The sequence below is a fragment of the Trachemys scripta genome, chromosome 8 (assembly GCF_013100865.1).
Source record: "Trachemys scripta elegans isolate TJP31775 chromosome 8, CAS_Tse_1.0, whole genome shotgun sequence".
Lineage (NCBI taxonomy): Eukaryota > Metazoa > Chordata > Testudines > Emydidae > Trachemys > Trachemys scripta.
Window position 1 is genome coordinate 17,591,137 of NC_048305.1, and position 16,666 is coordinate 17,607,802.

The 16,666-nt window shown below is 39.8% G+C and overlaps 1 protein-coding gene across 2 annotated transcripts in view; it reads left to right on the top strand.

The window, feature by feature from the left end:
* Nucleotides 1-1,171: 1,171 nt before the first annotated feature.
* Nucleotides 1,172-16,666, top strand: part of RBM27 (RNA binding motif protein 27) — a 41,903-nt gene continuing 26,408 nt past the window's right edge. For both annotated transcript variants that reach the window (XM_034778620.1, XM_034778621.1), the window contains exons 1-8: nt 1,172-1,331; nt 5,325-5,443; nt 7,683-7,807; nt 10,170-10,261; nt 10,760-10,953; nt 11,768-12,028; nt 12,672-12,914; nt 15,570-15,704. In XM_034778620.1, coding sequence (XP_034634511.1) covers nt 1,273-1,331; nt 5,325-5,443; nt 7,683-7,807; nt 10,170-10,261; nt 10,760-10,953; nt 11,768-12,028; nt 12,672-12,914; nt 15,570-15,704 — 1,228 coding nt within the window. In that variant the 5' untranslated portion in view covers nt 1,172-1,272. The remainder of the gene's footprint in view (nt 1,332-5,324; nt 5,444-7,682; nt 7,808-10,169; nt 10,262-10,759; nt 10,954-11,767; nt 12,029-12,671; nt 12,915-15,569; nt 15,705-16,666) is intronic.

Here is a 16,666-nt window from a genome sequence, read left to right on the forward strand (position 1 = left end):
GCTGTATAAGGAAGCTAGTCTATGTTCATACTTTTCAAATCTATTATACTTTTTCAGATACATGTATTTTAACATACACTGTATATGCTTTTAAAGTGTGTACTAATGTTTCAATTTCAATTCAAATTTCCAGTCACTAAATTGGCATGTAACTAGTTCACAAAACTGGGGGGTGGGGAAATTCAGGGGAGCTGTAGGGAAATCACTGAGCCAGGTCGTACAAAATCCTCTTAAATATAGCATCAGAGTATGAGTCTTTGTTTTATGCCTTAATTAATTTAAGATAACACAGTCATTCATAAAAGGATGGACTTGTGGGGATTTCTTCCAGAGAAAACAGAAGCAAGTGAAGCTGGAAGTATTTTAAACTGTAAGTGGCACCCTAGCTGCAAGTGTACCTGCTGGTTTTATAAATTTAATCCCCCCTGGAGGCCAATAGCTGAGGAATCAATCCCCTGCCCCCTGCAGGTCCTACCCTGAACGCCATGTGTGTGACTGGTGATAGTAGCGGCCTATTAAAAATAAGATCGTGAAAGCCATTTTGTGCAGGATTCACAGTAGAACAGTGTGCACAGGATTGCAGTGCAAGTGTGAAGATGCATTGTAAGGTGCTCAGTCCCTAGGGCTCTGGCCGTGACAATAGGGAGCTCTCACTCCATGGGGGTGAGGAGGGGGCTGGGAGGAATGTGGAATGCTTTCCCCCTGGGGTGCTCCCCAGTGGGGGGGTTGGCTGGAAGGTGGGATGCCCACCCCATAGGCAAGGGGATGAGGAATGGGGAGGTTCATCCCTCAATGGGCCGGGGAGCTCGGCTGGGAATGAGGGGCTCGCCCCAGGGGGCAGGGCTGGGTGAGGGCACTACGGCTGTTGCTCACCCATTTGGGACGGGGGGTGAGTGGAAAATAGAAGTGCCTGGCCCTTTAAGAACGCCTCCTCTACCCATGTTGCACCAAGAGTTCACGTGCTAGTTCGACCTAACCTGCTGCCTGCCTAGTGACCCCCGGGCCGAGCAGCTTTGCGCGGCTACGATTGGCTGGCTTCGCGCATACCCGCCCATGTGATTGGTAGCCGTGAACGGGGTCCCGCCCCTGCTGGCAACCAGCAGTTTACGTTGTGTGCGGGTGGTTAGTTCCTGTACTAGGCCCTGGCGGGGGGGAGGGGGCTGCTGGCGAGTAACTGCCCTGGGGGGGGCGGGGTCCGAGCCGGCGCTGAGGGCCTGGGGCCATGGTGTCCGGGGTGTAACGGAGGCGCCGGGCGGAGCAGCGGGGGGCACCATGATCATTGAGAACGTGGACGCCCTCAAGACCTGGCTGGCCAAGTTACTGGAGCCGATGTGAGTGAGGGGAGGGGGCGGCGGCCCGGGAGGGCAGCGGGGGGGTGGGCGCTGGCGGGGGGCACTGGGAAGGCTGGGGGCGTGTGTGGGCCGGTGGCCCCAGGGTGCGAGGAGTCTGTGTGGCGATGGGGGGGGAGGGGCTGCCTTGTTGCTGGCGCGGGAGACAATGGGGGGTGCCGTGGGGGGTGAGGGTGTTCATGGGGGGGCGGGAAACTCGGGGGTTGAAATGTGTTGCCCGCTGAAAACGGCTTGGCTGTCTCTAAAACGGATACTCCACCACTGGCCCCCACTCGGGCTCGCAAATAAACTTCTGGGCTCGGCCAGCGAGTTCCCAGGCTCCTGCGAGGCAAGGTCCATATTCCCCCTGTCCGAAAGGTGCCCTGGACTCTGCGCCTGGTATGCGGGCTGGGGGGGGTAGGCCAAGGGGACAGAGGCGTGAATGTCCATGCAGTGGGTTAGTGGCAGGGCCTAGTAGCTAACAAGTTGATGCGGCAGCTTCTGTATTGTCACACTCCTATGCTGGCTCATACTTTTCAGTAAGCAGAGCGTCTCCTAGAGACTGTCCTTTTTAAATGGTCTGAGTGCAGGACTGGGGTCCAGGGACCTTCTGTGGTCTAATCATAGCTCTGCTACTGATGCCCTCTTTGGCCTTGGGGAAGTTATTTAAATCTCCCTGGTTCTCTTGTAAAATGGGAATAATACTTGTTTTCCTACTTCACAGGAGTGTGAAGGATTAATTAGTTAACACTTGCATGGGCTTTGCAGACAGAATATGTGACACTTGCACCATATTTTGAGGGTTTGGGAGTTTTTGGCTTCAGCGTGCATTTAAACTTCAACTGTGCAACATGAGTTCAATCCCTCCTCCCCCACACACAATATATATAAAATAGTTCATAAAATAAATCTTTAGTCACATTGAAAAGGTGGCAAAAGTTAACACTCAAAGTCCACTCTTGAGGATCTGCAGGAAACTTTCCAGTCAAACTTCTGAAGGATTTTGATAATGTGCCATTTTTCTGTAATTACAAAGAAATGTCATTCTAAAGGAGTCCCTGATGTACTGGGTAAATATTTGTAAAATACACCTTTACCTCGGTATAACAGGAGCCAAAAAATCTTACCGTGTAATAGGTGAAACCACGTTATATTGAACGTGCTTTGATCCACCAGAGTGCGCAGCCCTGACCCCCCTGGAGCACTGCTTTACCGCGTTATATCCGAATTCATGTTATATCGGGTAGCTTTATATTGAGGTAGAGGTCTATGTATAAATGCACACTCACTTCATAAAAGTTTGCCAGAAACAGGGCTTTCCTATAATGAAAGCTGTGGGACAGGATTGTTGGGGGGGATGGAATTATCTGAATTTTTAGTTTTTATCAGAGGAAAAGAGAGGCCTATGTGAATTCACAGTTGTAATTTATAAGCTATTAGTAATCTACTTTTTATCACTGACTATATTCTGTATTTGTGTTTTTTTCCATTTGAAAATTTGTGGAGGTCCTACAATGAGACTGGCTACAATCTGTTAAATAGCACAGTTTTGTAAAATAATTGTCTGTATACGGATACACGATAAAAGTTATTGCAGACTAGTTTTGTTACATATTTACATGAGGAGTTAGTAAAATCTTTAACAACTTGTATGTAATTATTAAAAGAAATAAACATTGATATTACTCTCCACTTTGCTATAACGATATTAGGGGTCTGTCCTAAACCTATAATAGCAAAGAAATAGAGACTGGCTGAAACTTTTCCCCATTTCCTATTACCAATGGATGTTTGAACATTTAAAGTATAATGTTTGTACTTACAATGTGGTTCTTTTCCTCTGAATACTTTAACTTTTCACTTGCTTTAATTTTGATACAAAAGCTTAAATTGAGAATTACAGTATCATGTCTTTATTTAATAAAAAAAAAAAAAGCCTCCAGGGGTCGGCAACCTTTCAGAAGTGGTGTGCCGAGTCTTCATTTATTCACTCTAATTTAAGGTTTCACGTGCATGTAATACATTTTAACGTTTTTAGGAGGTCTCTTTCTATAAGTCTGTAATATATAACTAAACTATTGTTGTATGTAAAGTAAATAAGGTTTTTAAAATGTTTAAGAAGATTCCTTTAAAATTAAATTAAAATTCAAAGCCCCCTAGACCGGTGGCCAGGACTTGGGCAGTGTGAGTGCAACTGAAAATCAGCTCGCATGCTGCCTTTGGCACTCATGCCATAGGTTGCTTACCCCTGATCTAGCATATTACTGTCTACAATCTCTATTAAATCATCTGTCTTCATTATTGATTCTGATCGTCCTTCTAACCTGAGCACTTTCAGACTTCTGGTACCAAAGGTATACTCTGAATGAATTTCAGCTGGAGACCAGGGTTCTTGGCAAACAGTGTTAGAATTTCTTTGTGGTGGTGGTTGTGCATTTGAGATCAATGAGGAGTGAACGTGCAGCACAGATCCTTTCCGGGGTATAATAAGCACTTTATGCAAGTTTCTGTTATGTAATAAGCAAGTGCTAGAATATCCCAGTGGGTCATCCTGAGAGAAATTGGGATGCTAAAGAAGGAGGGGGAAAATTTAAAATAAAAAAACATGTTTAGAAGGGATGGAAGCGCTCCCTTTTTTTTGCAACCTCTGAAGCTTTTTCTTTTCATTAAATTGTACATGGGGACTGGCATGGAACATATCAACCGCACTTTTACAAACATTATAATCTTCCACTTTTTTTGGATTAACCCTTTTCATTACTGTATTTCTGTACGTCCTTTTGAAACATAAAATATTTTTTTCCTGAAACCATCAAACACTGGAAATAAGTGAGCAAATTAATAGGGTGTAGAGGTGATTGAATATTTAATTGTGAAGTTTTGCATTTTTCAACAAATAATTTGTTACAAGTTTGAGGCTCTAAACTGTTTGCTATGTCTAGTATGCTTTATATTGACAATTCCAAAAGCAAGCAAATGTTGACAGTCAAAGGTTCTTTAGAATCTTTTCTTTTTTTTTTTTTTTCAATAATGAACTTAGAATAAATACAAATACATACCCCTGGCATTTAGGGGTCCTCTGCATCTATTCACCTAGCTGCTACATTTGTTGTGTTGTACAATGCTTCACTATTGGCAAGTAGGTTCTCATTTTTGAACGTTTTCTGATGGCTGAACAGTGTACGATATAAAGCAACCTTCAGTTTAACCAGTGGTACCAGAGCATTGTAGTACAAAGGGAGGATGTGTTTCTAGTGATCTTCACATAGCCAAATAAAGGCTGCTGGGCTGTGAGTGTAATATAATTAGTTTGTGATAATAAAGGCACTTTTAGATAGTGAAATCTCTACCTTGAGAGTACTGTGGAAGAAAAGAAAGAAGGTTTGCATGTTGGCTTCATTCTTTTCACTTGTGCTTCTGTGTGATGAAACTGTGTACGTAATACACATTTTTCAGATCTCTTCCTGGTGAGATGTGTTTGGTTAGTCTGTTCTGGTTGTTAAGACATCATACAACATTTCCACTGTGGAACAATCTTCCAGGTCATTTTTCTGTAAGTTTCTCTCATTAATGGTGGGGCACAGTTGTTTTGGGTGTGCTTTGGTAAGGGGGAGTTGGCCAGAAATGATAGCATCTGCTTGATTGACCTAAGAATTGTATTATGGTGTTTTTCACAAGCAAAGCCAAAGAATAAGCACAAGGCATGGAAGCTTTTTCTGACATTGTTAGTGGAGCACAAAATAAAATCGAAACAGCTCACTGGTGTGGAACAATGGCAGAAACTGCTCTGTGACACTGGAGCCAGGTGCAACTGTGATGTTACTGGATTGCACGATATTATCCTAAAGATCCAACAACATGCATTGCCAGAAGATTGTCTTGATGATGCCTCTATAACTACTGTGATTGTCCAGAATGTAATTTCTAGTGATTTTCAACATTGTTTAACAAAATCAATTTGTATGTTGCTAAGAATTTTTTTCCTCTCCTCGTCAGATGTGATGCAGACCCTTCAGCCTTAGCTAACTACGTTGTGGCATTAGTCAAGAAAGACAAACCAGAGAAAGAGCTGAAGGCTTTCTGTGCTGATCAGCTAGACGTCTTTCTGCAGAAAGGTACTTGTTCTGCTTTCTTTGTAACTATGTAGCTTAATATTCAACATAATTTATAAAATTTAAATGCAATTATTAAATTGTGATTAGTGGTTTAGAGTTGGAAGGTTGTTGTTCTGTAACATCATAGTTAAAGTTTAGAAAGGATTGTATAAAGTTTGTCATGTTGGGGCCTACTCTTTTCTTCCCATATACAAGTATATTGCATTCATAATGAGATTTAGCATTTTTTGCCAGGAAATGAAGGTTCCAAGATCTGATTTTTAAACAACTTCAATTGAGTTAAAGCCTGTTAAGCAAAAATTAACACTTAATTTCCTTAAACACTAGTGGCCAGGTTTACAAAACAAAATTGGGCCATACATAAGTTTCACAATAGGAGCTATCAGATGTAGAGTACTTCTGAAAATCTGGCCCTTATTTAAGTGCCAAAATGGAAGCTCAGTTCCAATTGAAAATCTGGCCCCAAATATGGGTGCTGAGAACTTGGAAATCTGACCCTTAGTGGCCAAATTAGTGGGTATGGTGGGATGAGATTGCTTTTAAACATGAGTAATGAAGATGACGAACTTTCACAACACCGAGGATTTGAGGTATTTCCTGGGTGCCTGTTTCTCACCAGCTCCTCAACAGGATGGAACCGTTTTATTATAATAGATGGAAACTTCAGGGCTCAAAGGTGCTACTTCACTCCTGTGCCTAACTAAATCCTCCTCCTCATTGCTGGTAGGGAACCCAATGCCATCTTTGTAATGTCAGATCAGAGACTTGATATTCTGGGACAAATTTATCTCAGGTGTAACTCCATTGACTTCAGCAGAGTTATACTAAGACTTATATTGTCCTTTAAAGTACAAATGCCCACTTGCAAATGTCTCTAAAATAACTAAGGTTGAGTGTGATAGGAAGTGAAATTCAAACAGCCTTTGAATTTTGACTAAAAAGGGGCTCTTCTTATAGAAAAAAGTCATTTTGTAAGAACCCCCTTTTTATTGAAAACTGGAGAGCAGTTTGATCTCCCTTCTCCATTTCTGATTTTTGTGAGGAGCCCTTCCTATTCATGCAGCCAGAATTGAAATGCCATTAAAACCCTTATCTCTTGTCTATGCTTTGAATTTTAAGCAAGTTGAGCACAAGCACAGCTCCTCCTGTGTTAACAATGGTGAAAGCTGCAGCGTAGACAGCACACCATTATTTTTGTCATCTAGACTTGCTTTGAGCATCTTTCGATGATTTGATGATAAAAATGTCAGTGTGTCTACACTGTTGCTTCCACCCTGAAAGCGTTACTGTATCTAGACCAAAAATTGCCTAAAACTCTCAGTGCAGGCATGATCTCTGTTTACTATAAATGTTTTAATTAACTAGGTTAAAGAAAACTGACTCTCAAGATAGGCCTACTAGATATCTCACAAAGAATTCAGCAGTTGAAGTCAAATGATTCTATAAGGGTTATCCCCTGTGCACAGAATGTGAAAAGTTAATATATCACACACCGCTTGCATGCATGCAGTAGTTACAGTATAGAAGCGCTGGTAAGAAGAATAAATAAACAAGAGGTTAGGACTCAATTGCTAAGGACAAGTTGATGGAATTAAAACTTCAGGGATTTTGAAATATTAAACTTTCACTTGCTAATAAATGTAGATTGGTAGGTTGTATTTTTGCATTTTTTTTTTTAAGCCTGTATTGAATGGACTGTATTGTCCAGGAAGTGGCAATGGAGATACAGAACCTCTCGTTTCTAAGCCACTGGTTCAAGTGAAGACCAATTTAATAGAGACTGTAACTTAGTACTTCTCAATGGCCTTTTGGGATCCAGTGTGAAATTTTGTCTTGTTTCCTGTGGATGAGTGTCTACGTCACAAAAATTGCTGCAGTCGGCAATCTTATTACAGAGACAAAAATCGAATGAGCAATTGAGATAGTGGTGTATTCAGTCCTAAAAGTGGTCCCTTCACCACAAATTAAGATGTATTAGCAAGGCTATGTGGCGTTGTCCATGCTGCTTCCTATTGTGTACCTATGTCTATAGCTGTATGGAAAACATCATTTTTTAGGGCTGTCATTCCAGTACCTAACACCACTAAAATTCACACACATTTAAGATAAGGATTTTTTTTTCAAAGTAATACTATTTTGTGGTTGGATTTTGGGGAATTGTCTTATCAACATAGTCCTTCCTGACAATAGACTTAAGTCAAGATGTATAATCAAGTTTTGTGTGCATCTTTCTCCTCAGAAACTTCAGGTTTTGTAGATAAACTATTTGAAAGTCTGTACACAAAGAACTACCTTCCTTCCCTTGAACCAGCAAAACTAGAACCGAAGCCTGCAGGTCAGGAAAAAGAAGAAATCAAAGAGGAGGTAATATTAACTTCCCATCCACCTGCTGCTGTGAGCTTCTCAAACTAGTCCCTCCACCATCCACTTTTGTAGGAAGTTGTTATAAAAACAAAACATGCTCTGAACAGGCTCTTTTGTGGCTAATGGTCTGTGCTACCATCTCTGAGCTTGCATGAATACTGTAAAGGTGGTGTGGTCTGTCCATTGGGTAAGGGAGCATTTTGTGTCCTTTTGCAGACATCTCCCTTTGATCAATGTGGGAGTAGCATTCCGAACTCTCATTCGGCCCTCCTTGGCAGTGAGGAATGACTCTACAATGGACAGATTTAAGGAATGGAGAATGATGTAAGGGTCTTGTTAGCTACCTCAAAAGATGCATGTAGATTTCCAAAAGACCACTACTCTAGGTGTAGCTATTGTGTATGCAGTATTAAATGCATAACAAATGGGTTTTTTAGAAAAGTTGTTACCAATTAAACATGTTAGCAAGCTGCTTTTTTTAAGGAATTATCCTGGATATAATACAGCTTTCTTTCCACAGCAGCTGCTTTTTATACTCGTATTCATTGTTGCCCACAATAATAAAAATGTTTAAAAATGGAGGCGCCAAAGTGTGTGCCCATCATCAGCCTTGGTCACTTCATTTGTATATTGTACCCCTTTCCACTACCTTTTTTTATTATAGTTGTCTTTTTAGGTTGTGTATTCCCCAGCACAGGGAACCTCTTTCTACAAGTTTGTAAAACACCTAGCATAGTGGTGCCCTGATCCTGATTGGAGTGTTTAATAGAGAATGCAATAGAAATAATTCTCTGTTCTCTGGATGTACTGTCATCAGTGAGATTCACAAGCCTGATTTAAGTGATGTAGTTATTACAGAAAAGAGCTGGCTATATTTAGATAAGGTCAGATGGGATATATGATATTCTGACCCCCTTCTCCCGCTTCATGTGCATGTATATCATGTACTCTTAGAACTACTAGAAGTTTCCCTTCTAAAATCTCTCCTTGGTAAGTGAACAGTTGGGAAACACGGCTTAAGACAAGTGCCTCTAAATGGATTTTTCATATATCCACTGTTGTCTGAGAGTCTACATATAGATATTGGAAATATCTTACTATACTTTTGTGGTCCCGTCTGCAATGTCAGCAATCAGCCGAAGGTCATGGAGGCAGTAAATGATCACACATTGCGAACTGTCAGTCAGGCCTCCAAAGAATAGTCATGTAACCTTGGGTTTTGGAAAGGGAGACATTTCTCTGCTAAAAGTGTAATTTAGTGTAGATTTACATCTACACTGTTCAATCTAGCTATTTCTAGGTTGCCCTTCATTGTATCTAAGGACCATCTCTTCATACCAAAATTCTAATTCTGAAATACCATTTGATCCTGAATGAAAGTTTATCATACTGCATCCTTATAAGTCTATCACTTCTTTTGATGCCATAACACTTGTATTTAGCTATGATCGTTCATGTTAGAACAGATCTTAAAACTGCCATTGTTCTCTTGGTTTAGAATTGGGTATTTGGGTTTCTTATGTATGGTTGCATGGGATCAGGACATAATATAGCCAGTCCTAGACCAGAATGTCTTTTAAACTCATTGTGAAACGTCATTTGCTGTGCATCTAGAGATGTTTTGGGATTCCTGTAAATAGAATGACACAAGCTAAAATAATGCAGACAAAGGAAGAATCTTATAAAATATAGTTATCTTGAAGCTTTTATAGAAGAACATTGCTGTTGCCATCAAAATTATTAATAATTTAGAAGTGATGCACTGTTTGGAACAAAATGGCTACAAATAAACTTTGAAAAAGATCCTTGTACTGTTTCTAACAGACCAAGTTATGGTGGAGCTGAGTAAAAACACCAGTGAAATTGTTTTTGGCTTTTATTAATTTTTGTAAGCGGTATGACCTGTACAGTACTATCCAAATATATGAATAATTTACCACATCCAGAATTCATATTAATGATGCAACTACATATGAAAGAAGGCCTGCAAAGCTGCATAGTTTTAAGTTCCCGTTGTCTGGGAAATCGTATGTAGGAGATCCTATTTGCTTACAGTAAGGAACCCTGCAACCAATTAGAGGATGACACACTGTTTTTCTTTAACTTCAACACCACCTGTATAATGTAAATTTAACCCAAAAATAGTCTTCTAATTTTGGAAAGCTTTACTGACAAAGGGAAACTAAAAGCTTTTAAAAAGACATGAAGATTTACAACCCTGCTGCTTTGTTACATACACATTTAGCATAGGTGTCCTGTTGTCTTAAACAGCTGCTAGCTGTGGTTTGAACTAAATCTAGGTTTATTTCTTTGTATTTTTTAAAGCTGTTTTATGTTTAATGATGTGGTGTTTGTTAAATAGATATTTCAAGAGTCGTTTGAGGAAGAACGAGATGGCAGGAAAAAGAAGTATCCTAGCCCACAGAGAAACCGTTTAGATTCTAATGAACAAAGGTTAGTATTGCCGTTTAATCACAAGATGTTCATCTCTTTCCCTTTCCTTGCTGGCCAGACTCTTTTAACTGTGGATTTTCACCTCTTGAGGCAGTAATTTTACCAGAATGCCTACTCGGTCCTCCCTCCCCTTCTGCCATCAACCTCCAGTAGCTCTTTGATAGAATATAGTCTCCTCTGAGAACACCGCAAAGTCTCCCATGGGCTGGTGCTTAGGGATATTTGAGTTCCATCTATTCACCCACATTTCAGAAAGAAGAGAGAGAGAGTAGAAGAACATTGGGTTTTTTTTTATGCACAATATTAACAGCAGCTGATGATGTTGGCCATTCCAGGAACCTGTTCGTTCTTGTGAGACAGCATGGCAATAGAGGCACATGTGGGTGCCACTGTCTGAGTAGAGTAAGGAGGGAAGAACATTTACCATTTGTGACTCCAAACTTGTTCCGTGGCTTTGTTTCTCTCAATATATGTGGCTTATACATACATGACTTACAGAACCAGAGAGAAAAAGAGAGATGATGGCAAATGGAGAGACTATGACAGATACTATGATCGGAATGATTTATATAGAGACAAATACGACTGGCGAAGAGGCAGGAGTAAAAGTCGTAGTAAAAGCAGAGGGTTAAGCCGAAGTCGTAGCCGCAGCGGGGGTAGAAGCAAAGACCGGGATCTGAACAGAAATATTGGTGAGTAGCCAAAAAGTTGCACTGGAAGAACATCTGACTCATTGTAGTGATTAATGCAAAATGTATAAACAGAAGTTGGATGCCTGTGAGTTGTTTAAGAACACTAGCTATGGAACTGGCTTGGAGAAGTACATGCTGCTGACATAATTAAACTAATTAAGATGCTGTTCTGTAGTGTAGTATAGTTAGGGGAATTACGGTGTTTTTTTTTAACTCCATTTTAATTTATTCATCAGTGTATTCCAGTGGATGTATGCTTCTGGTATTGTGCTGTCTGTTGATAAAACATATTATTGTTCCAAAATGCTGGTATCTTTTTATGCAGAAGTTGATTATTCCTATAAAATTGTTTCAATTTTAGGAGATGGGTTTTTTTTAATACTTAAATGGAATGATGGCATCGTGTTCTATTGGTCTTGTATAGGGAATCCAGGAACTGAAGCGATTGGCAGAATAAAGTGTTGTGTATTTCAGGATATGTTAAGGAGTGTTTGTCATTCATTCAACATTAGAGGGAAAAGTTGCTTTCATTTTCAAGAAAGGAAAATGGATGAATGTGAGCTTTGTGAGAGTAATGATCAGTTTCTGAGGTGGAAACTTCTTCGATGTCTTGGGTCTACAGTTCTAGCATTTTAAGAAAAGTAATTTTACACAAACAGTATAAACACTCTACGTTCTGCATGGTGAATACGTGAGTTTGTATTACTGTGTAATGTCCACTAACCATCTATGCATTCCATTTCTCCAGGACTTTGATATACCTAACAAAAGCATGAAAACTTACCTGGTTTATTTTGCTAATTTTTTTTTAAAGCGGAACACAAAGAGAGAGCAAAATTCAAGAGTGAAAGGAATGACATGGAGAGCTCATATAACCCAGTGTCTTTGTCATCCAGTAATTCTACTGAACAGTATTCCTCTGCGCAGTCTATTCCCAGTGCTGTTACCGTGATTGCACCTGCTCACCATCCCGAGAACACCACAGAGAGTTGGTCAAATTATTATAACAATCATAGTGTTCCCAATTCATTTGGCAGAAACCCTCCTCCTAAAAGACGATGTCGAGATTATGATGGTAAGGAAGCTATTGTTTTCTCTCCAACTTCTTCCCTAGTGTCTTATTTCTTACCTCTCACTCATTCTTTTATTTTTAAATATATCTACTAAATTCTTCACTAAATGCAAGCAGTAAATGAAGATTAAGTGGTAGGTAGATTCTTTTTAATGTAAGGATGCATATGAGCCTGCAGTTTGCTTGGATAAGATTTAATCTTGCTGGAAGTGGTTTACTTGAAATCTGACAATTCTTGGCACTGGCAGGAATGTATTAAGTTCATAATTCTACAGGCGTGCCTTTGCAAATACTTCAGCCAGTAGCAGTCTTCATTAAGATTATAGGGTTTGACATAAAACAGGTGGTGATTCTGTCTCCCCTACCTACCCATCCCCCATGTCGCTGTTGAAGTTTGTACACTGTTGTGGAAACAGTTCAGATTCTTTGACACTAAACTAATATTCCAACTGGAATTCTAGTTTGAAGTTTTATTTAATGGTGGGAAATGTTAGATCAGAATATGCTGAACTTCTTAAATGCATCTATTTGTTCTTTAGTGAGAAAGCACAGAAATAGTGATACTTGATTAAATCTTATAGTCATCACTTTTGAAGTTCTTGAAACATGGTAATGAAATTGTCTGTCTGTCTGTCTGTCTTTGCAGAGCGAGGATTTTGTGTCCTTGGCGACCTTTGCCAATTTGATCATGGAAATGACCCTTTAGTAGTAGATGAAGTTTCATTGCCAAGCATGATTCCTTTTCCACCACCACCCCCAGGACTCCCTCCTCCTCCTCCTCCTCCTGGTATGCTAATGCCTCCAATGCCAGGTCCAGCTCACAATATGAGAATGCCAGGCCCACAAGTACATCCTCGGCCACCACCTCCTGTCGTGCTTCCTGTATCAAGTAAGTTAAAATACTGCAGTAGGTTATTTTGTAGTCCTAGTATGAATTACTTGGCTCCTGTTAAGAGAGACTTTTATTTACCCAAAGTAACACATTGTTCTAGCTTTTTAGCTATCTGTATGCTGTACAAAACATTTACTAAAATGAAACTTGGAAGGCAGTTTTAAAAATGTAGTGTTCACAACACTATAAATGACTAATATAGAAACTAGAGACACGGTGGGGAATCTAACCATCCCCCATCCATCAGTGTAGGATTGAGCATTTAGATTCATGCACTTAGCACTTCAGTCTCCAATAAGTCTCACTATAGATTCAGTATAATATATCCCTTTGATTAGTAGATACTCAGGACTCAAAGTATGTTAAATACAAAGGAATAGATGCAGCTATTCATATACATGGGGCTGATTATTGCTGACAATTAGTTTAGATGACCTTTTTAGGTTAGTCTAGTCAAAAGATTCTCACATTAGTTTGAAACTGCTTACCAATCATATAATATTCAAATAACTAATTTTAAGGAAAATGTGTGCTGTAATCAAAACTGAACTAGCTTACAGGCAGAGGTTTCAAGTTCTGTAGTTGTCCTACTAGACTTGGTAATAAAGCATATCATACTTAATAATATTTTTCAAAATTTCCTCTCTTAGCTGTAGAATGTCCAAAATAAAGAGGATGCATTCTAGCACATCTAACATTTCTGGTTTATTAGGGTTTTTTGGCTTGTCAGTGGTGGCTGAGTTTCCCTAGCCACTTCTCTACTATATCCCAATGTATTTTGCTGGTTCTGAGAAATGTTGGGGATAAATTGTGCCTGTGAGAAGAATTTTGCAGAATACTGGAAACATGTACACTGTTTTCCAGCACTGTTTTATTCATTATATCAACACAGTACATGTGGCATTCTGTGGACTAGTCAGAACTCTCCAAGCATTCAGCATTTGGGCCTCCTGTAAATTTTTCAGATAAGTGATACTCAGAAAAGTGTGTGAATGTGAGGTTTAATAATTCATACAATCTCTTTTTGAGGATTGAGTTTGCTAGCCTTCCCCCCAAAAATAGTGCTGTTGACCAACTTGTGTGCAAAACTTTCTAAAGATTTCTGAAATGGCTTCAGGATTTAAGAACTGTGTGGCGATACATTTAACTTTTATGTTTGTATTAAAAATATAAGAAAATGAAATTAAAATCATTTGGATATGGAAAAACATACTCTCTCTCTCCTCCCTCTTTCCCCGCTCCTCCCCCCCAAAAACCAGTACGTCTGATCAGCAGAAAAACTACTTGGAGCTGCTTACCACCTTTTTTGCTCAATAGAAAACAGACTGTAGTGCTGTCTGATCATGGTTGAAACCTTATTAATTGGATGCATATCATGATTAAGCCACTGTTCTGTGGACCTTTAAAATATGAATAAAAATCAAAGCTGTTCTCAGTTTTGTACTGGACTTAAGTAGAAAAGAACATAGTAAAATAACTCTGAGCTTGAACACAAAAATGCTTCTGTCCACAAAAGCATTAATTCTTGTCCTTGCAGTTCTTCTTTCAGACCTGTAGTCTAAACCTGGGGTTCTCACAACAAAATTTTTGTGAGAGTGTGGTGGCCACTATGATCATTTTTCCTAAAATACTTAATTAACTTTAGGAAACATTTTATATATATATATATATATATATATATATGCACATGTCCAAATCATAGTAATTTATGCAAGGTTTTTTTGCAAGCTCAATAATAAAAATAGCATACAGTTGTCTCTATCCTTTACTGGACCTAAACAGAATAGAAACACAAATAAGGTGCTTTGCATGTTCTTGTCTTTTTTGTTTTGTTTTGTGGTGTTAAGATAGCTGGGAGGCTGTGAAAAGTGATATTAACAAACATGCAAATATCACTTTTCACAGCAGACTTACTCAGCCCTGGCAAGCCGGGAGACAAATTAAGCCTTGGAGGCGATGTGGGTAGGGAGGCAGTGGGAGCTGGGGGTGATGTAGTGGATGGGTGAGTGGCCGGAGGATCCAGCGAGGACTGGGGGTGGTGCACGAGGGGTCGAGGGACAGCCCAAGGCCAAAGCCCACTGCCGCATGGCCGGAACCCGCCACTCTGCAGGGGTGAAGCTGAAAGCCTGAACCCTACCGCCATGGAGAAGATAGGGAACTCACACCATCTGTCTGCTCCTCTGGCGTTTGTGGCTCCAGGGGAGGGTCACTGCTTTGCGCCCGCCCCTCAATCACCATCCGGAAGGCTGCGGCCACAAGAAAAGCCACTGGTGGCCACATTTGAGAAATGCTGGCTAAACAGCGCTATTGTAATCTCTTGCTCTCAATGAGATTTTATTCCCCTGGTGGAAGTGAGGGAGGATTTGTTCTAGCAAATGTAAGCCCTAACAATAATAGTTATTGTCTCCAAGGAAAGAGAGAGTGCCTTTTAGTTTAAAGCTTTATTCTTTCTGATAAAATATCATTGAGTAAATAACCCAAATCACATTTCATATACAGAATGTTTTTATTGCTCAGATTAGAAAATATTGCAGTCTCAAGAAACTTGGTTATAGTAAAGGCTGAGTATAAATGTACAAACAGTTCAGTCCAAACATGTTCAGTATCTGTAGGGCTATGAAGTCAGTGATCTATTTAATGTTGTCATTATAGGACCACCTTTAACACAGTCAAGTTTGATGAATAACCGTGACCAGCCTCGGACGAGTGCGGTGCCCAATCTTGCACCCGTGGGAGCAAGACTACCTCCTCCTTTACCCCAGAACCTACTGTATACAGTATCAGAACGTAAGCAAATGTCTTAATCTGCCTGGGATAAAATAGAGTTAAAACTACTTCTGTTAATGTTGTATAATATAAATGGTGATTACTTTTACTTTCTTGCAGTGCATACAAATCCAAAAACATTCAGTCTGGTGGCTTTCCTTTGATTAATGCTCCATTTGTTGGGGGAGAGGGGGGCAGGAGGGAGGAGAAGACAGTTTCACATTTAAATGGAATTTCATCCAGGCATCATCTCCTTAAAGCAGTATGACTGTGGCATAGGATCTCTGCAGCCTCAGGGAATGTGGAGGATCCTGGGGTGAACTAGATTTATTAGTCTCGTCTAAAACTATCCGCTTAATCCTCAGTATTTACACTTAAACTTGTAACCTTGTGTACGCTTAAACCTCTAAGTAGCTTTCCCACCCACCCCCCAGTCATTCGCTCAGCCATATTTTTATTTTTGGCCAGTTTTAAGGCTTCTATTCTTGATTACAGTAACATCTTTTAATTTTCTATTAAAAAAAAATATATATGCAGCTACCAAAATAGACTGCACCTCCAAGTATGTTGTTACCAGAAAAGCAAGCTATAAAGATAAGACTTAGTTTATGTTGCGACTTCATTGTAATTATCCAAAAGATGAATGTGTCCCTCTTTACTATGGAAAATGAAGATTTTATATAAAACGTAATTGAAAGCAGTAACTGAATATATCTGGTCACTGGATAACCTTAAATGGTTAACTTAAATCCAACAATATCTTTAGTGCTACACTACTGTTGCCTGTAATGAAGAGTCGATTGGCATTTCTGTTTTCCTTGTTCTGAAGGGCAGTGTTGCTTTAGCTCACTCAGTTATCTTGCTGAAATCTTTGTTCATTTATCCCAAATACTTCCAGTCCATGTTGTCCTCACATGATTGTCCTTCAATTGCAGGGTTTTTCTTCGTGATTGATTAATCTGTCTTAATTCTTAGGATGTTAC